This window comes from Nomascus leucogenys, chromosome 6, assembly GCF_006542625.1.
Source record: "Nomascus leucogenys isolate Asia chromosome 6, Asia_NLE_v1, whole genome shotgun sequence".
In the NCBI taxonomy this organism is placed as follows: Eukaryota; Metazoa; Chordata; class Mammalia; order Primates; family Hylobatidae; genus Nomascus; species Nomascus leucogenys.
The window spans coordinates 33,761,860-33,789,659 of NC_044386.1; the positions used below are offsets into that span (position 1 = coordinate 33,761,860).

At 37.2% G+C, this 27,800-nt stretch overlaps 2 protein-coding genes and 1 pseudogene across 3 annotated transcripts in view; 2 read left to right on the forward strand and 1 right to left on the reverse strand.

Annotated features, from left to right (window-relative positions):
• Positions 1-3,062: 3,062 nt before the first annotated feature.
• LOC115835554 lies at positions 3,063-9,488 on the reverse strand. Its single transcript, XM_030815106.1, has 2 exons — positions 9,416-9,488; positions 3,063-8,563 (listed from the first exon to the last, which is right to left on the reverse strand). Exons 1-2 carry the CDS (start codon positions 9,486-9,488, stop codon positions 7,902-7,904), a joined length of 735 nt encoding a protein of 244 aa, XP_030670966.1. The 3' UTR covers positions 3,063-7,901.
• NIPBL (NIPBL cohesin loading factor) overlaps positions 8,472-27,800 on the forward strand; it is a 186,296-nt gene continuing 166,967 nt past the window's right edge. The window contains exon 1 of one of the 2 annotated variants that reach the window (XM_030813968.1): positions 8,472-8,881. The gene's annotated coding sequence lies outside the window, so the exon portion shown is untranslated. The remainder of the gene's footprint in view (positions 8,882-27,800) is intronic. The other variant, XM_030813971.1, reaches the window with a different exon arrangement.
• On the forward strand, positions 16,767-18,552 carry LOC100588107 (annotated as a pseudogene).

Sequence of the window (27,800 nt, forward strand, 5' to 3'; positions counted from 1 at the left end):
GGAGTGCAGTGGTGCAATCTCGGCTCACTGCAAGCTCCACCTTCCGGGTTCACGCCATTCTCCTGCCTCAGCCTCCCTAGTAGCTGGGACTACAGGCACCCACCACCACATCCAGCTAATTTTTGTATTTTTAGTAGAGACGGGGTTTCACCGTGTTAGCCAGGATGGTCTCTATCTTCTAACTTTGTGATCTGCCTGCCTCGGCCTCTCAAAGTGCTGGGATTACAGGCGTGAGCCACCGTGCCGGGCCAGAATCTTTTAGATTATTAAATGAAAACTAGATAAAACAGAAATACCTATACTACATATCACAGATTCTGAAATGTTGACTTTGGTGACAAAATTACTAGTTTTTATTGGGCTTTGACATGAGTTAACCCATTACTATGCTTATCAATAAGGAATAGTTCATGGTAAAGCTATTGCCACTTTATTAATTTAATTTTTAAAAGTTCATAATAGCTATTTTTCATGAGTGGAAACATTTAAAAGCTTAGGCTGTTTAGGCAATTTAATAGCTCATATTCATCACAACTCGTGTGTAAAGGAAACAAATAATTAGAAGTAGTAATACCGGTTGCACTGAGGTTTTTTTTGGTATTAAAATGTCTCTAGGCTGGGCGCAGTGGCTCACGCCTGTAATCCCAGCACTTTGGGAGGCCGAGGCGGGCGAGATCGCGCCACTGCAGCACTCCAGCCTGGGTGACAGAGTGAGACTCTGTCTTAAACAAACAAAAATAATGTCTCTAGGACTGATAAGCTGTACATCTTGGATGTCATCGCTGTGATTAACTGACTTGACACCAAATGCCAATTTATAAAATAATGCCAGTATAATATAGCATTATAAAAGAATATACCCTTCAAGAAGTTTACAGTTTACTTTCTAGTACTCAAAATCGAATAATTTGCTTTTTTTTTGGCTGGAGATCGGAGTTTTATTATAACTCAAATCAGTCTCCTGGAGCATTTGGGGATCAGTTTTTAAGGATAATTTGGTGGGTGGGGGAAGGCAAGTGAATAGAGAGTGCTGATTGGTTGGGTTGGAGATGAAATCATAGGGAATTGAAGCAGTCCTCTTGCTCTGAATCAGTTCCTGGGTGGGTGGCCACAAGATCAGATGAGCATTTTATTGATCTGGGTGGTGCTAGCTGATCCATCAAGTGCAGGTTCTGCAGAATATCTCAAGCACTGATCTTAGGAGCAGGTTAGGGAGGGTCAGAATCTTGTAGCCTCTAGCTGCATGACTATTATAATTTCTAATCTTGTGCCTAATTTGTTAGTCCTACAAAGGCAGTCTAGTCCCATAAATGATTTGCTTCTAAGTATCACTTTCTTGAAATCACTGGTTGCATACTGAATTTCTATGATTGTTCATATATCAATGAAATTAAATCTTTCAATAAAATTTAAGAAGTTTGTCTACTTCATAATGAAGACATGCTCCATGTCCTATGGAGATAGTGCTTAAGAAGTATATTTTTGGAAGGAATAAACACATGAGTAAAAGTATATATGGTATGTTTCCACAAACCTTGAAATGAGTAAGGGGCTAGACTAGCTAATTCATTTGGTTATTCAACTAAAAATGTCTGGGTCTTTACATTTTTTATTTTGATGCAGTTAGCTAAGGCTCAGTTATTATAGTTTTACTTCAAATAATAAATAGATCACATCTATTCATTGAATATGCACCCATTCTATCAGGCATTTTGAAGTTCTTAGACAAAATTAAATAAACTGACATAATCACTTAGCTATTAGATTCCTCCAAACATCTCTCACAAAACAGATATTACTTGATTTGTTGTGTTTATAAACAGTAGTGGAAACAATTCTGTTCTCTAATTTTAAGCTGAAAAATCATGTCCTTATTAATTCACTGTAATAATTTTTTATTAAATTTTATCCCTTGTTTCTTAGATTAAATGCACATAAATTTGATGTACAACTTTATAGTTTAAATGTGTCTATTTATGGCCTAATTTCAACTTTAAGTGAAAATGGAATTATTAAGAAATATTCACTGTTACATTTGGCTAGCAATTCATCATGGCATTAAGGTACTATTTTCCATGGTTTTTCCATCTTGGGTTATAATACTGAGACATTTCACTTGTATAGTTCTGCATTCAATTTTTCTTCCAATTTATTTCCTGCAAGGTAATTCTGAGTTATAATTGTCACTCTATCCTTATTTGATACATTGGTCGCCTTTCTCTCCTTATGACTGTCTTTTTGGTAAACTCAAAAAGTGAGCAGGGGCCATACAGTTAAATTCAAAACAGGAAGTCATATGATGTTCCTTTATACTCCTACCTTTCATGATTGACTTGGCTCCCTCTGCTGGTTAGTAATATAATTCCTTTCTTAGTTCAATAGGGTATGTGTTAACATTGGTGAAATATTTGGGGTGAATAAGCTTGGAGTTAGAGCTTCTTATATGTTGATTCTCTAGCAAATTTTGTGTTTAGCCAAGGTTTTAACCAACCTAGGTCTTACTTATCCATAATAGAAAGGGACTTGGTATCACATGCCTGAAAAACAAAATTTTTATTAATGCCATCTTAAATAGACTTGCCAACATCACAATACTGAAATCTACAAATAGCAAATAAAGTGAAAGAGTAATATTTAAATTGTATTAAAATATTTCAGTATAATATAATCCTTATCTTATTTGCTTTCTGGTTAGATACTTTTCATTCTACTTATGCAATATAATGCCTCCTTTTTAAATTCTATACACAATTCCTTCCTTCCTAAGTTTCCCCCTGTTAAATCCTATACACAAGTGTAAGTACATTTATTTAAATATATAGAATGAGTTGGATGGCAAATGAGAGCTACCTATTTAAGAAATTATTTACTTTGGCTAGAGAGAAAACATTTATTGAAAGTTTATTTTTCGGAGGGAGAAAGGAGTTTCCACCATTTTCAGGGAGTAATTTGTTCCTATGATAATTAATCTGTGAAAGATAGAAATTTGCTTTGCTCTGACTTATTAATAAACACTTGTTTTAAGATTTAAGGGAAGGTGGGAAGAAATAGAAACAAACATATATTTTGCCCCATGTTTATTATTGTGCTGTATTGGACATTTTAGATTGGAAAATGTGCCACAACAGATCAATAATAGTCACAGATCTACACACAACAAATGTAGGTCCACTAGGAAAATAATTCCTCCTCACAACTTTAACCGTATTTGACATTTCTACTAACAACATACTTTATTTCCTACCCTTTGCCTTAAGATTACCTTTCTGAAACCAGTATCAGATCTCTAAAATATCCTGGTACTTCCTCTAAAATCCTTCACTAGTTCATTGGCAGTCAGATCTAACATTCCTTTTTTCCCCATTTTCTAAGGAAAATCTGAACTGTAGATTTTTAAAAACAAAAACAAACACTTTTTTCGGCCTGTAACCCACAATAAGGAATATATTTTACAAGATAATCTAACACATATACACATGAACAAATGTTTACTTAAAAACACATACCCTTACCATCTGTGATGTACTTTTATTGTCTATTCGTTTCTATATTTTAAATAAAAAATGCTAGTCATAATGCAATAAATTAATTTCATGACCCATAGTGGTACTATAATCCACAGTTTAAAACACTGGTCTGGAGCAGATGCTTTGACTACAAGCTAACCTACTCAAGAATGCTGTTAAAATGAGCACCATAAGCCTCTCTTCATACTTATTTAAGATGTTTTAAGTTTTTAATAGATTTTATATTCTTCCCTCATAAAAACAGTAATTTCTTAAATGATGTTTTTCCAGATTAGTTCAGTATTAAAATACTTGACTAGTTTAACTCTGGTTCATATGCAGAGTATGTGTAGGTTCCAGAAAGATTAGGCTTTCATGAAACTTTATGGTCTTAAATAATTTTACATTAAAATATTTCAGAAGTGCATTTTTTGAGGCCCTTCCCTCTGTGTAATTCTTATGCATTACACAGTGAAACTTGTAGTATAACGGGGAACTGGTCACTTTGACTTAGTAACATAAGGTATAGATGCATGAAAACATAAACAATAAGTCCGGGCACAGTGGCTCACGCCTGTAATCCCAACACTTTGGGAGGCCGAGGCGGGGGGATCACGAGGTGAGGAGATGGAGACCATCCTGGCTAACACGGTGAAACCCCGTCTCTACTAAAAGTACAAAAAATTAGCCGGGCGGGGTGGTGGGCGCCTATAGTCCCAGCTACTGGGGAGGCCGAGGCAGAAGCATGGCGTGAACCGGAAGGCGGAGCTTGCAGTGAGCCGAGATTGCACCACTGCACTCCAGCCTGGGCGACAGAGCAAGACTTCGTCTCAAAAAAAAAAAAAAAACAAACCATAAACAATATAGGAGTGTCACAGGATTATAAACAGATGGCATGGATAATAGAATCTACAAGTTTAGAGAAAATTCGTAATTATAGGTGAAAAGTGTTAATGAAAGGAAAAAGCTTGTTCTTAAAGGATCAGAATAGGCCAAGATGAAAAAAGGCATCCATGGGAAAAGAACTGTTCATTTCTACAATTTTAACAAAATAGATAATCTATGTTGAATAAAATCCATAAATACTATTTCCAAATTTGATTAAGGTATTTACTTTGAAAACCTGAAACAGGAACATATTTACAGTGTTAAGTGATTTGATAATTTTGTAGCTCTGCCCTAAAAATCAATATCCTTAATTAACTCTTCATCAGTTTCTTAAGTCATTTGTCATCCTAAAAGCAATTTAATTATTCTAAATGTTAAATAATTTTGGTAGTGTCTAATCTATAAAACATACATACACTACCAGTTTTTTTTTTCTACCTTTAACAAATTCGTTCCCATAAGAGACAATTTTATCACTAACAAAGGATAACCGGCAGGCATAAAACAGTGAGTAGAAAATGATTTTCTAAAATTTTTCATTTCTATCATTTTATAGCAAATTGCATTTATCTTAAAGATAAATATTCTTCAATAAAAATAACAATTCAAATTTTTCAGTTGTAGAAATTCCTGGTGATGACATTTGATACAGATAGTTTATACCTGAAATCCATTTAAAATTTTTAATCAAATCTTCTGCAATTCATTGATCAAGAATACATACGAGACTATCCAGGGATATTCCTAGCAAAGAAAACTGAGTCATGCAACTCAGTTCTTGAAGCAAGGAGGCAATTTAAAGTTAGAATAAGGGTTTACTGGGCTATCCTCAATGGACAAATGGAGGATATAAGTCACCTGATTTGGAACATAAAAGACTTAAAAATGTAAGAGCAAAACAAATGGATGGTATTGGGAAAAATAATTATTAAGAAAAAAAAACCCAAGACAATGAAATGAAGAAAACACTAATATTAGATTAATAGATTCTATGTAAGATCTCAACTTGGATACTTAAATTTATGCAAGCAAAATACCATTTGATTTAATAGAGAAATACTGTGATATGAATTGAAACAATTTCTTTGATTCTATAACCTGGAAAAAAAAAGGTATAAACTATATACAAGTTAAAACCCTCAAAGGCAGTGTTGTGTTTTCATTCACTGCCATGCATGAGATGTCTAGCATAAAGCTAATTTGCGCCTAATAAGTCCTCAATAAGAAAGGGAAGAAACTAAAAAAACTTAAAAATTTTAAATTAAATGACACAATAATGCCAAGACTTTCCAAAGTAGATTGACTGTAGCAGCTGCAGTTACCTGGACATGCAAAATTACTAGTTTACCAGTAACATTTAAGAAAGCAGACAGGAAGATAATTGTGCTTCTATTAGCGAATTGAAATAATGGTATTTTGAAACTGAGTGAAAAACACATTCTGAGCCATCTGTATTAACTTAAAGCTGTTCTGAAGATTAATGGGAAAAATAATAACGAACAGACGATTGGATTTACTAAACAATGTTTGATTAATTGTATTAATGGTTATAAAATACCTATCAAGACTGTCTTTTCTTGTCCAAAAATTCAATACGTGAAATATGAAAATTTGTAATACTATAGCCAAAGCCTTATTGCATAGCTTCTAGCTTACTGATATATTTACTTATTTTAATTTAAAAAGCCTATTTTTCCAGCCACTAGGAAATAAAATTTCTCATGTTTTATAGTACTCAAAAATCATGATTAAGTATATCTAATGCTAACCTAAGTGTAAGCAAACAGCAAACTAAATGGTGAATTAAAATATCCACACTAAGCCTGACCTCAGCTTTCACTGAACCTTTTCTTCAGAAGAAAACTAAAAATAAATTTCACTAGCATTTGCTTTGCTTGACAGCATAATTGAGTAGCAACCAAAGTAGCCATATGTGGTCCTTTATGTAAGGCCTCCTAGCCTCAGAAACACACACCTTTTGAATTACCGTGCCTGGTACCCATTTGTGCCCTATAAATACTTGCTGGATGAACTTTTCCAATAGTGCTAGATTTGTTCTGAGCCAACCAAATTCTCACTTTTAATGTATTTTGCAAGACAGAGGACGACAAGATGAAGAATGCAGTTTGAGACTCAGGAGAGCAAAGATAATTGGCTCAGTATGGATATGATCATTTGATGCACTGTCCTCGGGCATGCCCATTTACAGAAGCTTAAAAACAAATTTCATCCCTCGTTTGTGGGTTTCTGGTGTTGTGGAGGGCTTTCCAATGTTTAGAAGCAATATATTTTTATAGAATTCTGTAATAAACGTTTTTTAAATCTTTTATAAAGCTCTCCGTAGCATATAAGTACATATTAAAGACAGAAATGGGGGAGCATCAAGGCCCTTATAATCGTCATTCATTCATTAACCACATACTACGCATCTACTGTGTGGCATTCTAGGCGGGGGCCGTAACACCAGTGCAGAAAAACAACCTCTTGCCCTTTTAGAGCTTACATTGCACTGGGGAAGGAGAGATAAGATAAACAAGTACGGATATGTGGACTGTCCAAAGGATAAAATGAGAAGGGGGCTAGGGAACTTTCAGTTTAAAAGCAGCCGCCGAAGCACCGAGTGACACGAGCAAAATCCTGAAGGTGAAGGAGCCAGCCCTATGGACGCTCAGGGAAGAGTCCTACTCGCAAAGATGCCAAGGCAGGCCCGCCCCCACCCCCAAAGGCGCACGGGGACTTCTGCCGCGGTCAAGGCTTTGGCTCACTCCCCTAAAGAGGGGAAGCCATTCGCAGGGCCTAGAGAAAAGGAATGACAGGATCTTGGCCCCCTGAGTGGCCTGAGGCAAAAGGTATAATCTAAGCAAGTTTTCCTACTTACTTTTAGCGCACTGGTACATAAATACACAATACAATTCATATAACACGAATTTCGTCCCGGTTGAGTAAAATTTCGCTTACCTACTGCACTTTTTACCGAAAATAGCCCCTTTTTAATTTACACAAACTTAATAAAGAACTGTGTAACGATGGAGTTACTTCTTGTTTTACAATTTAAGAACTACAACAACCATAGTACTGTACACATAATCACATTTTGTATTCCAGCCTTGTCCAGCGCCTCAGTGTTCCGAACCTAAAGAGGAAAACGATGTTTGAAATCAGCTGGCCGCAGGCCCGCGGGTCGCCCGCAGTCACCGGTGGCTGAGTCGGGGCCGGCGGTTCTCCCCGCGCGCTCGGCTCCACCCACACCTAGAGGGGGGCGCCGGGGCCGCAGCGGGCAAGCTTCTCGCTCGCGCAGCGTCGCCTACAGGCCTTTATCTCGACGATTAGAGAAGAACCCAAACCTCTGCCGACAAAAAGCAAGAGCAGCGGAGACCGCGTATTTCCAGAAATATACGCGTCACAAACACGATTCCAATTCAATCCAGCCAAGAGTCGTCTTCACCTCCAAAGGTTGCGTTCTTATTCCGCAGAAATAACACGCAGTCGGGCGTAAGGTCCCGGCTCTCAAAAGGCAAGGTGTACGATCCATCCATCCATCCGGCTGCAGGGACACCATTTAAAACGGGCATCATCGCCGTCGAATCGCGGGCGTCCTCTGTGGGGCCGCCCGGAGATCGGCTCCCTAAAGCTAACGGCGACCTGGGACAGCCAGCGCGGCCTCCAGCCGCCGCCGTCGGCGACCTGAGAGCCCGTCCGGGCTTGAGTGCCCACCACGCTCACGACCACCACCGAACTCGGGCCCCGCTCCTGTCGGCCTCCTGGAAAATAAAGACAGAGGAGAGCCGGCCCGCCTGTGTCGCAGGGCAAACGTCGCTCTGAAGCATCGACAATACTGGCAACATCCACAGCCGCCCTGAGGGGACGGGGCGTAGAGGAGAGCTGCCGCCTCCCGGCTGCTGGCCCCGGCTGGGCCCGGGTGCGGCGCGGCGCGGCGCGGCGCAGCCGAGGACGCGAGCCCAAGTGGCGGCAGCGGCGGCGGCGGCGGTGGCGGAAGTGGAGTGGGGAAGAGGGGGTGGTTGTTAGTGTTTGGCGCCGGCGGAGGGAGTCATTCCTGCAGCTGCACTTCCGGTCGGCATTTTGTTCTGAGAGGGAGAGACGGAACGAGAGAGAGACACACACAGGGCTCCTTCCCCCCGCCCTCCCCCCCCTCCCTCCGTCGGTACCGACTCACCCGACACCACCAAGCCGCAGGGAGGGACGCCCCCGCCGACAGGAGAATTGGTCCCCGGGCCCGCGGCGATGCCCCCCCGGTAGCTCGGGCCCCTGGTCGGGTGTTTGTGAGTGTTTCTATGTGGGAGAAGGAGGAGGAGGAGGAAGAAGAAGCAACGATTTGTCTTCTCGGCTGGTCTCCCCCCGGCTCTACATGTTCCCCGCACTGAGGAGACGGAAGAGGAGCCGTAGCCACCCCCCCTCCCGGCCCGGATTATAGTCTCTCGCCACAGCGGCCTCGGCCTCCCCTTGGATTCAGACGCCGATTCGCCCAGGTAAATTCCTGCTCTTTATTTCGGCGGCGGCGGCGGCGGCGGCGCCAGGTCCTCAGCGTCTCTCCTCCTCGCTCCCCTCCCCGCCGTTTCCTTAGCGGCCCCAGGTCTCTTCCACAGGCGAGTCTAGAGTTCGCTCCTCTCTGGTGGCAGCCGCCTTGGGTAGCGGTGGTTTTGTACCCTCTCCCGGCCGGCTCCGGTGGCGGGGACTGGGCTCCTGCCGGGCGGCCGGGGAGGCGTAGGCCCGGCGGAGAGTGCAGGCCGCGGGCCAGCGGAATCTACTTGAGCTCGGGGATTAGGAGAGCTCCGGGCTGAGCGGAGCGACTGCTGGTCGGTGACAGGCCTTGCCCGGGAGTGGAGCCGTAGCTAGTGAGGAGGCGGAAACAATACAACTAACAGCAAATGTGCCCTGATCGTCCCCATATTTACAACTTTCCCGGTCCGGGAGTGGGGAACGTCCCAGTGAAACAAACAACCCCCCTTCTTCCCCCTGTGACCCCATGAAGGGAGGAAGTAGTTTCAGTTAGTGAGACAAACGTAAATACTCAGACGCGGATCCAGTGGTAATTCTTTCTCTTTCTAAAACTTGTTTGGACGTTGGAAAGTTCATAAAGACTCATTTTCTTTTTTAAAGAATTAAATCGTCCACATGAATATTTAATACAGAAAAGCATACTGTGGTAGACACTGCACATCTCCCCCTCCCCAAGAGCTTTTATCTTGTTGTTTGACAGTGTGTTGTTGCACATGGGCATTTTATTCAAAGACAAGTATAAACTACTTGACAGGTTTACTCTGCCACTTTCTATTTGTATGCGTTATGTAAGGGCAGTTTTAAACGACTATACGTAAAACACTCAGGTACTTCCTGACCAAAACGTGTAGGAGCATACAAAGAATTTTAAGTGTTTTGAGAATTGTGCTGAGATGCGGGTAAAACCAATTTTTTTTTTTTTTCAAAAAAGAAATTAAGTTATAATCCTTGGGAGGTTAAAAAATTGTAGAAGGTGCCATCCTTTCATGTCAGGGCAGTTCTTCTTGAGGTCCCAGGATTGTCATTGGCTGTTTGTGCCATGATGTTTGACTGTGTAATGAGAGAGGTGTCATTTTAATAGGTCAAATGTATCTGTAAATGCTGGAGAAAAATATCAGTTCTAACTTGACAAGTTCTAGTTCATGAGTAAGTTAAGTGTTTCGAGCTTGTTTATGGAGGCGTTCGTAATGTAGGTTGGTATAAGGGGGAAACACCAATTTAAAATTCCTCAGTCAGGCAAATTGCTAGAAAAGTGTACCTGGGTTACACGTTTTGATACTTTGTTTCATATTCAATGTAGGAAAACTTTCATTGGTTAAAATGAAGCAGCACTGCTCAGCGAAATCCCTTGTTTTACTAGTGTTTGTTACATTGGTTCATATTTTTTGTGTCATTAAATTATTGTCACTGTAGAATAAGTTATTTTGTGGAGGTTATTTTTGAGTTTAGCGTCCTGCTTACAATAAATTGTTTCACATGTCCTGCGAACGTACGGATAAATGTTTAAAAGAATGAAGTTAATATAGCTGTCACGTACTAGGCATGTTTTTAATGCTATAAATCCGTGTAGTAGTCAGTAGCGTGTCCGTGATTTGTATTGGTCAGGGAGCAGTTTGAATTTTAAAAAGCCTGAAGCTCCTGCTGAGCCCCAATCCCGGCCTCCCTCCCTCCCACTAATCTCCCATTCCTGTCTTTGTGCTGCCTGCTCCTGTTAGACACTGTTTGCTACGGGGCCTCAGGCCTACTGCGGGTGGGGGGTGTACGAGTGGGGGGCATGCCAGGGAGGGAATGCAGACGGGAGGAACACTTCACATCTTAAGAAAGCAGAGGGTTTGCTTTTTTGGGGATGGGGGTGATAAGGGCTTCATTATAAATGTTTAAAAGCCCTTCATATATTCCTGTGATTGTCTCTACAACTTTTATTTAATTAAAATACTAAGATGTATATCAAGGGATAAACATTTTTACTGAAGATAGTGGAAAGAGGAGTTGTGCTTGCTTAATTTTCACTAACTGAAGCAACTTATTTTTAGAGGTTGTCTTATGCAGATGTTTGAGTAAGTGTGTTAGAGATGGGTTTATGTGATTGATTCTTTTTTTTCCTGAGACTTTGGAATTGTTATAATGAATTAGTTCTTCCCAACTTATTTTCCCAATTCCACGTATTTAGTAATTTGTGAGTAATATAGGTTGTGTGATAGCTTTCATAATGATAGCATAAACATTTCTTTAAATTTAAAAATATGTTTTGTTTGGTACAAACCAATTAAATACGTCATTTTTAAGGGAGAAAATATTGTATAAAATTCAAATTGTAAAATTTAAACTTGAACTTTAAATCTCTGATAACCTAGTTGGAGAGAATAGTTTGTTTCCCTAAAGAGTGTAGAGTGTTCTGCTTCCCCTCAGTTGGTTGGAATATTCACCAGTGGCTAATCATCTATTTCCATTTAAAAAAAAATTAAAATTCAGTGAAAGGAGAAATCAGAAGTGTTCCAGTAACCTTATAATCCTAGTTATATTATTTGGAGAAATATTTTCTCCTACACCTAAAGGAAATTTCAACAGTGTCGCTTATTGTTTCTCTTGACTCTGAAGAGTTGTCAATAACTTTTGTTACTTGAAAAGAGATTTCAAGTAAATAATGAAAGTAAATCAGAGTTGAATAGTAAATAGATAATTTTCAATGCTTGAGAAGTGTATATAGGATGCTTCCTTTTTAAAGTTATTCAACAATTTGTTTACTAAAGTTATTTGAGAACATTTTTGAACCTGTTCTAGAGATCGTTATAATATTTTCTGCTTTTAAGGAAAAGTTATACATTACTTGAAAAAAGAAAAACTGTCTACTTGAGATTCTTTTTAGGGATGAAAAGTGAAAGTTTTTACTATGGCAGTAAACTTGGTTCTTCATAGTAATCATTATTAAATTTCAAAAATATGAGCAAAGCTATGCCAATACAAAATTTTCTTTACTTGCAGCCGAAAAATGTATTTTCTAAGGCTTCTTCAACTAATTTCATATTTAATTTTTTGGTACCAATCCATCATCAAACTGTCATAGAAATGTTTGAACATATCTGTGTTACATGTTTGATATACCCCATTGTGGTATTTTTACTTTCTCAAAATAAGATGTAGTAATTAATAATATAAGAGTAAATAAAAACCAGGAGTTTGAGTTTTATTTAATTTTATTTAATCCTCCTTTCTGGTGCTTATTAGGAAAAGCATAATTTGGAAGAAATTCAAAAATTTTAAATTAAGATTTCAGTTTTATGTGAAGTGATTAGGGAGTCTGAGATAAACAGTAATTCCTTTTAGAGAATGTAACTTTAATTCTGTTTATCACATTTACTTGCCATAAAAATGAATGGGAAATAATTGACTAGGAACCTTTATAGAAGCCTGACAACTGTTCAGTTGAACATGCTTATTTTAATATCCTGAGCATACTAGGTTAGGTTTGGTGGTAATTTATGGTCTTATATAGCCTTTAAAAATTGTTTTAAGATGGACTTTTTAAGCAAAGTTTTTCCTTTTTTCAGCAGTTGTCATTTACAATAATTCTTGATATTTTAAAACTAGTCCTTTTTCAAGGTGACCTGAGTTCATTTAAAAATATTCTGATATCCCTGTGAGAGAAGTGACCAGCATGATTTCTGTTTAATGATGAAATAGTTGACACTTAAGAGACCGTATGATTTATGTAGATTCATGTAGTAAGTCAGCGGGAGGATAAGGGATTCCCTGACACTAGTGTTTTCTTAGATTATGTTGCTTTAAGAAATGTGTGAGCTCTGGTCTTGAAGCTAGGTATTGCTCAGTGCTGACACTGATACCATTTGTTACTTTTTCAATTATCTAAGTTCAAAGTGCATTTTTCTCGTCTTTGAGAGAGAGGATACCTGTTTCTTGGTTGTATTTTCCTGGTATGAAAATAGAGTGGGATTTTAGTGTTTCTGGTTGATTTAAAAGGAATTTTAAACTCCATGTCTCTTAAGGCCATCATTGTAATTTTAAAGGTTATTTTATGTGCTTAGAATATTTTGCCCAAATAAATTAAGTAATAAAAGTAATTTTAGGTATTTGTCTTGTGTGTAATTTTTTTTGGTGTAAATCTGGAGTCAGTTTTATTGAATTGAGTTTTGTCAAATTGCATTATGTTTTAAGGCATATTTTTTTCTATTCCCAAAGTTATATCATTAGGAGAGATCATCGCTTGATGTAGCATTGCCAGCTAAGATTTTGTCACATAAGATTTTGAGGACTTATTTGCCAGGAGTTAAGTCTGTCCCCATAATATCTCATTTAATCTTGTAACATGCCCAAAAGTAGAAACAATAATTATCTACAATGTACAGATGAGGAAACCGAGGCTGGAAAGGTTTAGAAAACTGCCCATGGTCCTACAGTTAGTAAATGATCAGTCTGATTTACATTTGTTCTTATGGCTTCAGGATTCTATGTATCTAGTTTCGATGAAATTTTAATATTATCTTTTGGGTGTTAGTTGATTTGATACTTGCCAGTCACTTAGTCAAGAAAATTGTGTACTTCAGGCAAAGAAGCTGAAATAGAATTCAGGATATATATTCTGTATGTATAATACTTTTAAAAATCAATAACTCTTTACCATCTTATATTTAAAACAATTTTTGTTAAGCAGTCTGTGAAGCTTTTAGTTCTTTTAAGTATTTTATATTGAGTTGAAGTTGTTTGTCAAAGCATCTGTTGTTAGAAAGACAAAATTCAGCTTTAGAGAGTCATTTCATTCATAGAAATGTATATGACCAATTGTAGGATAGTAGCTAAATCTATAAATTAGTATGACTGATCACTTTGTAAAGTGCAGTATTTTTATAGCCAGAGAATGTTGATCATTATAGTCATCAACTTGGGAGGTTGTGCACTTATTCCAGAACTGTTGCCATTACATACAACCTTATAGGAATTCCTTTTGTGAATACCTTTAACGCATTTGAAATAGTCTTTTTCTCATCTTTATGACAAATCTTCATTTTCTGGGGTGAATTTGAGTTTTAGACACTGTACAATATCACTTGAAACTTAGTTTAGGGATTTTTTTTGTGTCTGGCACTGTGTTGAATGCTTTATGTTTGTAATATGTAGTATTATTGAATGTTTCCATGTGACAGAAACTGTGCGAGGGAAAAGGTTTTTCAGTTCCTCAAGGTATTGAAAAGTTGAATATGAAGTTGAAGGCAGTTGTATGAGAAAACTGAGATATAGAATGATTACGTGACTAGCCCAAGGTCACACAACTAATAAGTTCAAGAAAGTGGAGAAAGGATTTCAGAGTTGATACTTTACCCATAAGCCTTAACCAGGATACTGTGTATCATGATTTGAACCACCCAACTCAGTGAAGTTAGTGATACTGTTCTCTTTTTACAGAGGAAATTGAGGTTCATCATGCTTAAGAGACTTATTCAGGGTAGCAAACCTAGCAAGTGTTAGAAGTAGGATTCCAGCTAAAATGTATCTAATTCTTAAACCTCTATTCTTTACATTCTACCACCCTGGCTCTTCAAAATTTATAATACAATTTTTAGTGAAAGGGTAGCCTTGGTTATGAAGTTAGTGACACTGTTTTTCTTGTGGAGCTTACAAGAGTAATTCTAAAATGTTTTGGTCAGTTGTAGCTGATTCATTATTTGATTATAGTCTTTTTTTTTTTTAAAAAAACCACCTTGTTACTTTACTTCATGTATAGAACACAAAATGTTTGTATATTCAAATATGCATATAAACAGGATATTGATTTTTAAATGCATGTACTGTGGAATATATTAAATGAAGGTATCTGTGGAATAGGTAGCTTTAGAAAATTTGGCAAAAGCTATTCTCAGGCTGTAACAATACTGAAATTTTAAAAAATGATCAGTCATGCTCATTTATAGATTAACTGTATTTTTATGATTTTGTTGTGACTCTTGTTACTTTTAATAATGTTAAGCATTAAAAAAATTCCCAGGAATGCATTGAATTTTCAAAATAATTCATGTAGGTAAATTGCTTTGCCATCTTACATGTGTAACATATCTCTTAACATGGATATACCAATTTCCTTTGAGTTCTCTTTTGTACATATTTGTCCTTTGACAGAAAAGAAAAACTTTTTCAGAAATTAGCGATATTAATTTATTAAAATAATTATATATACACTTTTGCCTCTCCTGAGAAATTCAGAAGCTGTGACATAATTTTAAAATGCTGGATTTCCTTTTGTTAGAATTAACATATTTGGGTCACTTATGCAGGTGAAATGCAGAGTTATTTTTATATGAGCACTATTGAAAAAATACTATTCTAGATATATTAAAACTAACAATGTCTAAAACACAATAAATTGTTAAATTCTGGCTATAATTTACTTCTAAAATATTAGTCTTTATGACTGATATTTATGATATTTAATTTGGTATTTGTAAAGCAAAAATGTCCTTTAATCCTGGCAAGGAAATACATTACAGAGTTTACTCAACACTGCTACTTGTCAACCTTTTCAGTATTTTAAAACCTGCCTTCAGTTGTCTTTATTTGAATCAGATTGTGGGTTGCCAATTTGGAGCTAAAGACATCGATCATCTGAGTGTATGCTCTATGTAATTTAGTTTTTTTTTGGTAATGACCAAGTTGAAATTTTACATGGTTTTAAGTTGGGCATAACTCCATTTATTATTTATTTATTTTTTATTAATACTATTCTTTAAAATTGATGCACATGAAAAAATTTCTTCCTATGATTCTGCGTATACCTCAGAAAGCTCTAAGATTGAAAGTTGAAATGTCATGACCTGAAAACTACTGATTCTTTCCCCTTTAAGAATAGAATTCAGAAACTAGTATTTATTCCATAACGTTACCTTCAAGTTATCCTGAAAGACACATGTGACATACGCTTTTATTTAACTCTACTAATCTTTTTACTATTTTCTCTTTCCCTTTTCTTATGTATCTCTTCCTTTCACTATCAATGTCCATTTCATCTCCCCCAAAGCAAATTTTTACATACTGTGGCTAATACAGATATTTGTTGTTAATGTGGATGATCTTGTAATGTGTTACTTTCCCTGATGAAACCCAGAGCAGTTTCAGAGGCCTCAAATTCTGAGATCTTCGTAAGTTCAAAATAGATTGCCGGTGGAAAAGCATTGACATTAACCATGAAAATATATATTTGTGTATTGTTCCCACTTCTGTAGACATATATTACTTTTCAAAATGTCAGCTCAAGGACCAGAAATTTTTTCTGAGGAGAAAGAGAAAGCATTGCCTTTGCAAAAGTTTCCCTGATCATTCCATTTCATAGCATTTGTACAGTTTTTTACTTGTATCTCTTGATAAAATAATTTGTTCCTATATTCGTCAGCCATACTAAACCATCAGCTCTGTGAAAGCAAAGAGGTTTTGTATCATCTTCATCTGTATGTCTATAACATCATCACAGTGCTGCTCCTGTTTTAAGTATTCAATATATATTTGTTGTTTAGTTAGAATTGAGCCATATGGTATTTCTTAAAGGTATGTTTTTAAATCTAAGATTAGTGAATGGCAAGTACATTTCTCTTAATTTCAAAATATAATTTTCTTAGGTAGAGCTGTGTCCTTGAGGGCTTCTTGCTTTGGGGGTAGGAATATTTTATTTACATATATTCCTAACAATATATACATAACTTTATAAAAATAAAGAAAAATTTAAAGCAGAGTTCCTTTTTAAGCTGTTAGTGAGGATCATGAAGTACAGGAAGGGTTTTTTGTTCTGATTCCTTAGGCAGTATAATTGGAGTAAGATACTGGAGTATTGCAAGAGGTGAAGTATCCAAATACTTTCTTGTTTTTATCTTTGGATTTATTGCAGTTTTAATTTTCTTTGCCAATTTAAGTATTATATGTAATCAGATAAGTTAAATAATGAGAAATACGTTACAGCACATAAAAAATGCTATTCAGGGTCAGCAAAGCCTGAGTCCTGTCCTCTCGCTCTCCTCCCCGGACAGCATGAGCTTCACCACTTGCTCCACCTTCTCCACCAACTACCGGTTCCTGGGCTCCGTCCAGCCAGCAGTGCAGCCAGCGTCTATGCAGGCGCCAAGGGCTCTGGTTCCCGGATCTCCGTGTCCTGCTCCACCAGCTTCTGCGGCAGCTTGGGGTCCAGGGGCCTGGCCACTTGGATGGCCCAGGGTCTGGCAGGAATGGGAGGCATCCAGAACAAGGAGACCCTCCAAAGCCTGAACGACCACCAGGCCTCCTACCTGGACAGAGTGAGGAGCCTAGAGACCAAGAACCAGAGACTGGAGAGCAACACCCGGGAGCACCTGGAGAAGAAGGGACCCCCCAGGTTAGAGACTGGGGCCATTACTTCAAGACCATCGAGGATCTGAGGGCTCAGATCTTTGCAAATACTGTGGACAATGCCTGCATTGTTCTGCAGATTGACAATGCCCATCTTGCTGCTGATGGCTTTAGAGTCAAGTATGAGACAGAGCTGGCCATGTGCCAGTCTATAGAGAATGACATCCATGGGCTCTGCAAGGTCATTGATGACACCAGTGTCACTTGGCTCTAGCTGGAGACAGACATCGAGGCTCTCAGGGAGGAGCTGCTCTTAATGAAGTAGAACCACAAAGAGGAAGTAAAAGGCCTACAAGCCCAGCTCACCAGTTCTAGGTTGACCGTGAAGGTAGATGCCCCCAAATCTCAGGACCTCGCCAAGATCATGACAAACATCCAGGCCCAATACGACGAGCTAGCTCAGAAGAACCAAGAGGAGCGAGACAAGTACTGGTCTCAGCAGATTGAGGAGAGCACCACAGTGGTCACCACTCAGTCCGCAGAGGTCGGAGCTGCTGAGATGACACGGAGCTGAGACATACGGTCCAGTCCTTGGAGATCCACCTGGACTCGATAAGAAATCTGAAGGCCAGCTTCTGGAGAGCAGTGTGAGGGAGGTGGAGACCTGCTATGCCCTGCAGATAGAGCAGCTCAACAGAATCCTGCTGCACCTGGAGTCAGAGCTGGCGCAGACCCAGGCAGAGGGGCAGCACCAGGCCCAGGAGTACGAGACCCTGCTGAACATCAAGGTCAAGCTGGAGGCTGAGAGCGCCACCTACCACCACCTGCTTGAAGATGGCAAGAACTTTAATCTTGATGATGCCCTGGACAGCAGCAGCTCCATGCAAACTATCCAAAAGACCACCACCTGCTGGATAGTGGACGGCAGAGTGGTGTCTGAGACCAGTGACACCAAAGTTCTGAGACATTAAGCCAGCAGAAGCAGGGTACCCTTTGGGGAGCAGGAGGCCAATAAAATGTTCAGAGGTCATTGGGGGAAAATAGGCTATTCAGTTAAAATAGTTATCTGATGACTGAAATTTTTTTTAATATGTCAGGTGTATTGAGGTATAATTTATACAGTAAAACTCAGTCTTTTGGGTGTACAGTTTGATGAGTTTTGACAAACATACACAGTCTTAAAACCACCACCACAATCAGAATATTTCCATTACCCCCAAAAGTTCCGTGTATCCCTTTGTAATCAGGTTCCTGCCCCTACTTCAGCCCGAGGCAACTAGATCTGGTTTCTGTCTCTATAGTTTTTCCTTTTCTAGAACATAAAAATGGAATCATATATAGCCTTTTATGTCTTTTTTTTTAATTTAGCAGAAAGCTTCTGAGATTCATTCATGTATCAGTAGTTTGTCAATGACTGAACTTTAAAATTGTTAACTTTGGTGATGCTCTTATGAAAGAGTATTATCAAAAAATAGTACTTTGAACAATGGTAGATATTTCTCTCAGATTTTGGCAACTGCCTTATTTTTGAACATTTTACTTGTTCATTTTTACCCCTCGTCCCCCAAATTTTACTTGCCTGTTTAACCCTCACCCCCCAAATCTAGTCTAATTGACATTATTATATGGCATTTATTTATATTAGTAAATGCTGTTTAATGCTCTACCAAGCATGTGAAATAGACCTCCTCTCTTTTTCATAATTAAAATAGGTAGCATCTTGCATTTTGAACATATAGCAAATAGAAACTAGACTAAGAAATGAGAGATGGTGCAGTAATACCAAAAACTTGAGTTTACATTTGCTTTAGGTTTAGTGTTTGTAAGTTTGTGCTAAAAATGGAGCATAGATTATAGTGAATGACAGTCACAGCCTCTCTTCCAATGATTAAAGTTAGAAAAGCAGTGCTCTTTACTGAAAGTTGGGGGCAGATGATGAGAAAAGAGACATTTTCTGGACATTGTATTTGACCACCTTTTCCCCAACCCCTTCCTTTTTGAAACAGCTTCATCTCTGGGATATTCTCTTCTTGTTGTTTCCTTATGTCTTTGACCTCCCATTTGTTAAGTCTTTTGCTAGGTCTTGCTCCTCTATCTACCCCTTTAAATATTTGTATTCTCCAGGAGGTGCTTCAAACTTATTTCTGTTCTCCGTTCCTGTTGATCTCATTTATTCACGTGACTTGTTACATGCTACCTGTATGCTGATGACTCACAAATCTATCTCCAGAATGTATTTCTCTTCTGAGCCAGATCCAGCTGTCTACTAGGTACCTCCTGATGTCCCACGAATAACAGAAATTCCATAGTATGTAAGTCTGAACTCATTCCTTAATTCTTCCTTACTCTGACCTGTCACCCAAAAAAAGAAAACTATTCTTAAAAAATACGTGAAGTAGGTTAATATTTTCACTATTAACTCATTTGCCTAAACTAGAAATTCGGGATAATCCTTGACACTTCTTTACCATACTTCCAGTTCAGTTGTTCACCCAGTTCTGACATTTGTAACACTTCCCTGAATTATCACTTGAATCTACCCCTCCCCCAATGTTTTGATTCTGTGAGAGGGCCTGAACATACAGTTTTCTCAGATTTAATAACTTCTAGTATTTTAAGAAAGATTTAGAGGTAATTGTGAAAGTAATATGTATTTAGTATTGGATTCTTTTACTTGTATGCTTGGGCTCTGGTATTTAAAATTAAGGTGTAATCTTTAGTAACAGTGACACTATATAGCCTAAATGTGACTGTGTTCTGTTACATCTAAGATTTTGGACTTTTGACTTACAGCCCAGTTTATCAGCTGGAAGACTTGAACTCATTTTTTATCTTTCCATTCTTGCTTTTAGAATACTGCATTTCATGGAGTTGTATATTCATTTCAATACTTTGTGTTTATGTGTTTTGGAGCAGGGTAGAGGAGAAAATGGGAATGTATAAGGAAAGTTAAAGGAAGGACTTTTGAATTGACTTTCCTATACTGTGGAAACAAGTTTACTTAAATAACATTTTCACTTTTATTGCAAACAACAGAAAACTAAAGAAATGTGGGATATGATACCATTCAGATGCTAGGCATGCACATATTTTTAATGACAGGAGTTAGATGTGTTGTAACAGTATTACTTGTTTGTGAGTTTGGAAATTAATGTTCATGGTTTTGTATAACTTTATGATATTTCTTCCTTAAAATAAGAAATTACCCCTTCAGCCCACAGTTTGAGCCAAATGGTCTGCTTGAAATTATTAGTTTAAATAATCCTGAGTGCATCTTTTGTAAAGGGCATTTTAAAATGTAATGCTGCCTTGAAAAACAAGGCAGGCATTTTCTTCGTTATATCTAGAGTTTATAACTAAAGAAGTAATATGTGCTATATTTTGCTCTAATGCCAAGTACCATATTTTGGAATGAATAGAATCAATTTAAAGGCAATTTACAAAGGCTGAAGGGAGACCCAGTTTGGTAGTCATTGGATCTCTTTGGTGGCTTGCAGATAGTAAGCACTCAACAAACAATTGTTGAATAAATGAATTTGAATATATTTCAGTTTGGGGACATAGGACTAATTAGAGTGACAGAAGATGGGTGGGGCTTGCTAAATACTGAGCAAGTTTTATAGAGGAAAGAAAACATGAAACCCAGAAATGGTGGACAACATTGACAGCAAAGAATTGGTGTAATTTAGTTAACTATTTTTATCTGGACAATAAGGTTTGTTTAGTTGGATAAGAGAAAGATCTATATACAGAAGTGTTTTGAGTTCTTTCTACTCTTATTTCCACTCTGGCTCTACTTCTGAATCCCCATGTTCACTGCTAAAGAACAAATTGTAGGCTTGGGGCTAAAATGATCTGCATAATCCAGATATTCATATTAAGAACTTGGAGGAGGTGTTGGGAAAGAGGTATTTCTTACAGTTCTTCAATCTTTCCAATTACTCATGTTTCTTAGTATATGAGAGGGTGCCACTGCACTGTCCTCAGTATTCATATGAGGATGTCTAAAAACTAGAATTTAAAATCACATATAATTTACAATAAGCTTGTAACTGTCCTAGGATGAAGTTCAGTATCCGAATCTCTAATAATTAGTTACCTAGCTGTTGAGCCACGTTGCCATCTACTCTGATTATCATACGGTTCTTAATGATTCTGATATTTTAAACTGGAAGATAAACACCACAGTTTTAGTGTGTTTTATAAAAATTTTATAATTCAGTAACAATCCATTCCTTTATTTTCTTGGAAGCCAAAACTACATAGAGTTTTCTGATATGTTAAGCTTAAACTGTGGAATTTAGAACTTAAAAATTTTCAAGAGCTTCAAAGTTGAAGACTTCTCTTTTTCAATTGTAGAACCAGTGTGAAAAAAAAACTACATGCTATTTGGGAAATGGGAAAAATATCAAATTTTATGTTTTTCCTACTAAGTTTCCTATTAAATTTTTACATAAAAATATTTGTAATGAATGTAATTATGGTTAAATACATATATTCATGCTATAAATTTATTTCTCTTTTAACATTGGCTCATAAAGATTTTCCTAGTTTTCTATATAGTGTTCATAATTCTTTAAAATGTTGCCCAGTATTTTGTCAGTGGATGAACCATAATTTATTCATTCTATTCTTTCGTATTTTTTGCTTTTACTTTTTTTCTATATAAATAATGAGGCAGTGAACATCTTTATATGTAGTTTTTTCCCCCTTCTAGGGGCTTTATTCGCTTAGAGTAGAATCTCTTAAGTGGAAGTAATCCTGTAAGTGGAAGTTGGGCCAAAAGATTTGAACATTTTTGTGGCCTTTAATATATATTTCCAAAACTAATTTTATTCTGCTATAATCTTTATTTTCATTCACATCTTAATTCATTCAGTAGATTCATTGTATTTTTCATATAGAATACACGCTTCCTATGAATATTATTAGGTCATTTAAATGCTCCCTTTTCCCACTATTGTGCCTATAGTCTCTTTTTATTATATATTTTTAACCTCTTGATGATAAACAATTGTGGCTTTTCAAACTGTGTGTGTCAGTTCGAGGTATTATACAGTAAAATTAGCATGGGATCTAAACTGCTATTAGCCAAGTGACATTTAGGCCAATTCTTAACCCAAGCCCATGTCTTCAACTGTAAACTGAAGAGGTTCTCAGCTTTTGAGATTTCATGGACTAGTCAGAACAAAGCAAGAAAGTGCTTTTCTGCAGAAATAAAGTAGTAAGGGTATTGTAGGTTGGAATGTAGTAAAAAGAAAAGTAATGTCTAGGTAAGACCCATTAGTCTTAATATTTGAAATGTGAAATACCCAGTGTGATGTGAACATGGTCATGATCTCATATTCATTCTCTTGTACGTCAAACACTGAGTGATTCCTATGTCTTTTCTCAGGAACTGTTAAGGCATTGCAGATGGTGAAATAAAAGACTTCAGGCAGGGCGCGGTGGCTCATGCCTGTAATCTCAGCACTTTGGAGGCTGAGGCGGGCGGATCACGAGGTCAGGAGATGGAGACCATCCTGGCTAACACAGTGAAACCCCTTCTCTACTAAAAATACAAAATAGCCGGGCGCGGTGGCAGGCGCCTGTAGTCCCAGCTACTTGGGAGGCTGAGGCAGGAGAATGGCATGAACCCGGAAGGCGGAGCTTGCAGTGAGCCAAGATAGCACCACTGCACTCTAGTCTGGGCAAAGAGCGAGACTCTATCTCAAAAAAAAAAAGAAAAAAGAAAAAGAAATAAAACACTTCAGCCCACCCGTATTATAGTCTAATACAGTTTATAGACAGGTAAACAGAAATTATGTTACAATATCAAAGTGCTATGATCAGGATAAACAAGGTGCAGTTGGAGCACTGGTGGTAGTGTTGGTCAGCTAATTTAGACTAGAGTGGTGAGGCAGTAAGTCAGGAGCCCTCCTAGGTGTGATGGTTAGTAGGTATGCAAACTAAGTTTTGAAGGCTGTTAGTCATACTGTGGAGTCTGGGCCAACAATTTGATTTTCGGAAACTGATGATGGCTTAGATTATTAGAACATAGGCTGGAAAAGGGGCATGCCAAAAAGGTCTGAAGCTACAGAGAGGGGCAGGCTACAGATTATGAAGGAATGGATATGCCGTACTAAGAATTCTGTGTTTTATTGTAAAGACGAGAAACCAGGAAGTTATTTAGTAACGGAGTATGTTTTATGCATATGTAAAAAAATCTTTGGATAGTAGGCAGGAAAAGGGAGGCTCAGGAGGCCAGTAGGAGTTGAGGTCCTCAATTAAGATAGGGGGATTGTAGCGAAGGAAACCCATAACAAATGTTAAAGAGTTAATCTGGTTATAGTTTAGTGATTCTATGTAGGTAGATTGGGTAAGAGAGAATGAAAACGGTCAAGGATATATCCTTGATTCCCAAGTTTCATGTGGGCATATGAGAGTAGAATATAAGTTAAATCAATTTTGGCTGCCTGTGAGTAAAAATATAGTCTACCAAAACCTGTATCACCTTTCACATTTTAAAGGGAATGGATATTGAAAAATTTAGTGGCTTGGTCAAATTGTACTAATGATTATTTGGAAATGACTTTTACAACTGACCTAGAAGATCTCTCCAGTGTTAAATCAGGGTTAAAAGTAGCATGGTGGATGAAAAAATGCTCGTCATCACTGGCCATCAGAGAAATGCAAATCAAAACCACAATGAGATACTATCTCACACCAGTTAGAATGGTGATCATTAAAAAGTCGGGAAACAACAGGTGCTGGAGAGGATTTGGAGAAATAGGAACACTTTTACATTGTTGGTGGGACTGTAAACTAGTTCAACCATTGTGGAAGTCAGTGTGGCGATTCCTCAGGGATCTAGAACTAGAAATACCATTTGACCCAGCCATCCCATTACTGGGTATATACCCAAAGGATTATAAATCGTGCTGCTATAAAGACACATGCACACGTAGGTTTATTGCGGCACCATTCACAATAGCAAAGACTTGGAACCAACCCAAATGTCCAACAATGATAAACTGGATTAAGAAAATGTGGCACATATACACCATGGAATACTATGCAGCCATAAAAAATGATGAGTTCATGTCCTTTATAGGGACATGGATGAAGCTGGAAATGATCATTCTCAGCAAACTATCGCAAGGACAAAAAACCAAACACCGCATGTTCTCACTCATAGGTGGGAATTGAACAATGAGAACCCTTGGACACAGGAAGGGGAACATCACACACTGGGGACTGTTGTGGGGTGGGGGGAGTAGGGAGGGATAGCATTAGGAGATATACCTAATGTAAATGACGAGTTAATGGGTGCAGCACACCAACATGGCACATGTATACATATGTAACAAACCTGCACGTTGTGCACATGTACCCTGGAACTTTGAAGTATAATATAAAAAAAAGTAGCATGGTGGATTATAATCTTACTTGATTAAATTACTAGAAGATAATACTATTTCTTTTTAATGCTTTGTTTTCTAGTATATTGACTATATTATTGTGAGCTTAGAATAACATAATTAATGTTCTTTAATAACTATTTTCTATTGTGCAAAGTTCTCTTAGGGCCTTTCTGGTGTATTTGTTTATCCAGCCTCATCTGAAGACTGCCCCTTCAGTTAGTTTTATACTAAGTCCATACATACACTATAATGAAATCTTGTAGTGATGTTACTTTGTTCATGAGGGGATTATCTTTACAAATATAAATAAAGGATGCTTTTAAAATAAATTTTAAAATGGCAGTAGCTTTTTAGAATTGTTATATGCAGGAACAGTTATAAAGCAGTCAAACCGATGTATCCAAAATAACTGACCAGGTGACGTACTGCCAAAATGAAAGTTAGTACTTTCCAAGGTTCTAAGTATACTTAAACAAATGTACTTCATTTTGTTTTTTGGCTTAAGAAGTAGCATATCAGAATCACCTAGGGATTTTTTTTTTCAAACTTTAATCCTTTTTTGGAGATGAAGGATAAGTTTTTAAGTTTCTCTTTTAGCTGTGTTCCCTTAGACTTCTCAATCATTCAGTAAGAATTAATTGAATAACTGCAATGTGCTCAGCAATGAATACTAGATACTTGATATGGACTTTTTTTGAGTCTTGCTCCTGAATTTTACGTGGCTACCTAAAAGATCTCTCTCTTTTTTTGTATTCTATAAAAACGTCATCTGTGAGGCATAAAGGAGCAAGGAATCATGTGAGCAGAGTTAGTGAATTAGATTTTTTAAAAAATGATAGAATGGTGAGATGTGTTTAGTTCTGAAGAATGGAGGAGTTGCTGGATACGAGAGGACGTAGAATTGAGGAAAGAAGTCACGGTAGGAGATAGTGTAAATGAATTTGGTAGAAAAAATTCAGTACAACCTACCAGCAGTACTTCAAGTAAAATTAGAAATTGTGAATTGACCTATCTGTTCCTAAAGGTGTCTTATATTTTAAAAGTTTGCTCAAAAGTCAAATTGAATCTTGTATATGTTAGAAATACACTACTTAAAAATATAAACCATGCCTATGTGTTCACACTAAGTCCTCAGCAAATACTTCTTCTTTATTAGTTCATAGCTGCCTTTCTACTGATTTGATGGAAAATATATCCTTCTCAAATATATTTCCAAATGAAAATCTGCCAATTTGTGACATTTCTAATGGATTATTAGGAAGGAAGGTATTTGATAAGAAGCAAAGAAAAAGTAATCAAATTAGCTCAAGTTCATCTGATACTGAAATATGATAAGTACTCCTTAGTAACACAGCTTAGCTATATACCGCAGATAAAGTGAAGTATCCAAAAAAAAACTCTATTTATACGAGAAGTTTGATTTAACTTTTGTCTAATATCTAAAGTTAATTATGTCTCCAAAGGTATTGTACTATACTATACTGTCACGTATGTACTTTCAAAAATACATGTATATCAAAATACATATATACATATAATATGTTCATATATACAAATATATCCTATGCACTTTGATAGCTCTATTTTGATAACTTGTTTTGTATTTTCCTACCTCACACCTTTTAATCAAAACATTTACCTCCTTTTTTTATCCATCTATCCAAATCATACTTTCTTTCTATCATGATCTTACGTTTTTTCCCCCCACTGCGGGGAGGTGGCATATCAGAATCCTCTGTGGATTATTTTCAAGCTTAAAATCCTTTCCACCTTTTCTCCTGCCCCAGTTCACGTGATCTTTTCTAGCAGTACCTGTGTGTAGGAGTTATAGAAATTATATGTTAGCTTGTCACATTTTCTTGCTGTATATCAAGCTAAAGTTTATTTTGTTTTATTTTTTACCTTACTTGTCTTCTCAGTCAGATTATAAACTTAGAGGACACAGTCTGCCTGTGGTGCTTAGTGTCTTACCTGCAACAGGCTTGTAGCAAGTGTTTGCTGATAACTGGTGTAGCTCATCTGGACTGGTTTGAAGAGGTTTGGAAAATATCTCACACTCTTATAAACTGTAAAATTCACCCTTTTAATGTGTAAAACTCAGTGATTTTTAGTATATTCACAAAGTTATGCATTCATCATTACTTTCTAGTTCCAGAGCATTTTCATCACCCCCGAAAAACCACGTTTCCATTAGTGGTCACACCCTGTTGTCTCCAGTCAGTCCTTTGCAACCATTAATTTACCTTCTGTTGCTGTGGATTTCTGTATTCATATAAGTGGAATCAAATAGTGTGCCCTTTTGTGTCTGGCTTCTTTTACTTGCTCATCTATATTGCAGCATGTATCAGTACTTCATTTCTTTTTAGGACTGAATATACTCTATTGTATGGATATACCACATTTTGCTTTTGCTTTGTCACTTTATGGACACATGGATTGTTTTCAACTTTTGGCTATTATGAATAATGCTGTTATAAGCATTCATTTGTAAGTTTCTGTGTGGATATGTTTTTACTTCTCCTGAGTAGGTACAAAGGAGTAAAATTTTTAGGTCATATGGTAACTATGTTTAACTCTGAGGAACTGTCAGACTGTTTTCCAAAGAGGCACATGATTTTACGTTTGTAGTAGCAATGTATGAAGGTTAGACTGTCTTTACATCCTCACCAACACTTGTTATTGTCTGTCTGATTGTATTGGTCCTAGAGGGTGTGAAGTGGTATCTCTATGTGGCTTTGATTTGCATTTTCCTAATGACTGATGATATTGAACACCTTTTTATGTGCTTATTGGTCATTTATGTATCTTCTGTGGAGCAACATTCATCGAAATCTTTTGCCCATTTTTAAATTGGGTTATCTGCCTTTTTATTGTTGAATTGTAAGTTGTTAGACATATTCTAGATACAAGTTCCTTATCAGATATGTGATTTGCAAATATTTGCTCCCATTCTGTGGATTGTCTTTTCACTTTCTTGATAGTGTCCTTTGAAGCACATATATTTTTAATTTTAAAGGTCTCTATTGTTTTCCTTTGGTTGCTTATGCTTTGGGTGTCATAAGAAACCATTGCCTAATCCAAGGACAGGAAAAGTTACACCTGTGTTTAGTTTTAACACTTACATTTAATACTCTGATCCATTTTGAGTTAATCTTTTTCATAAGGT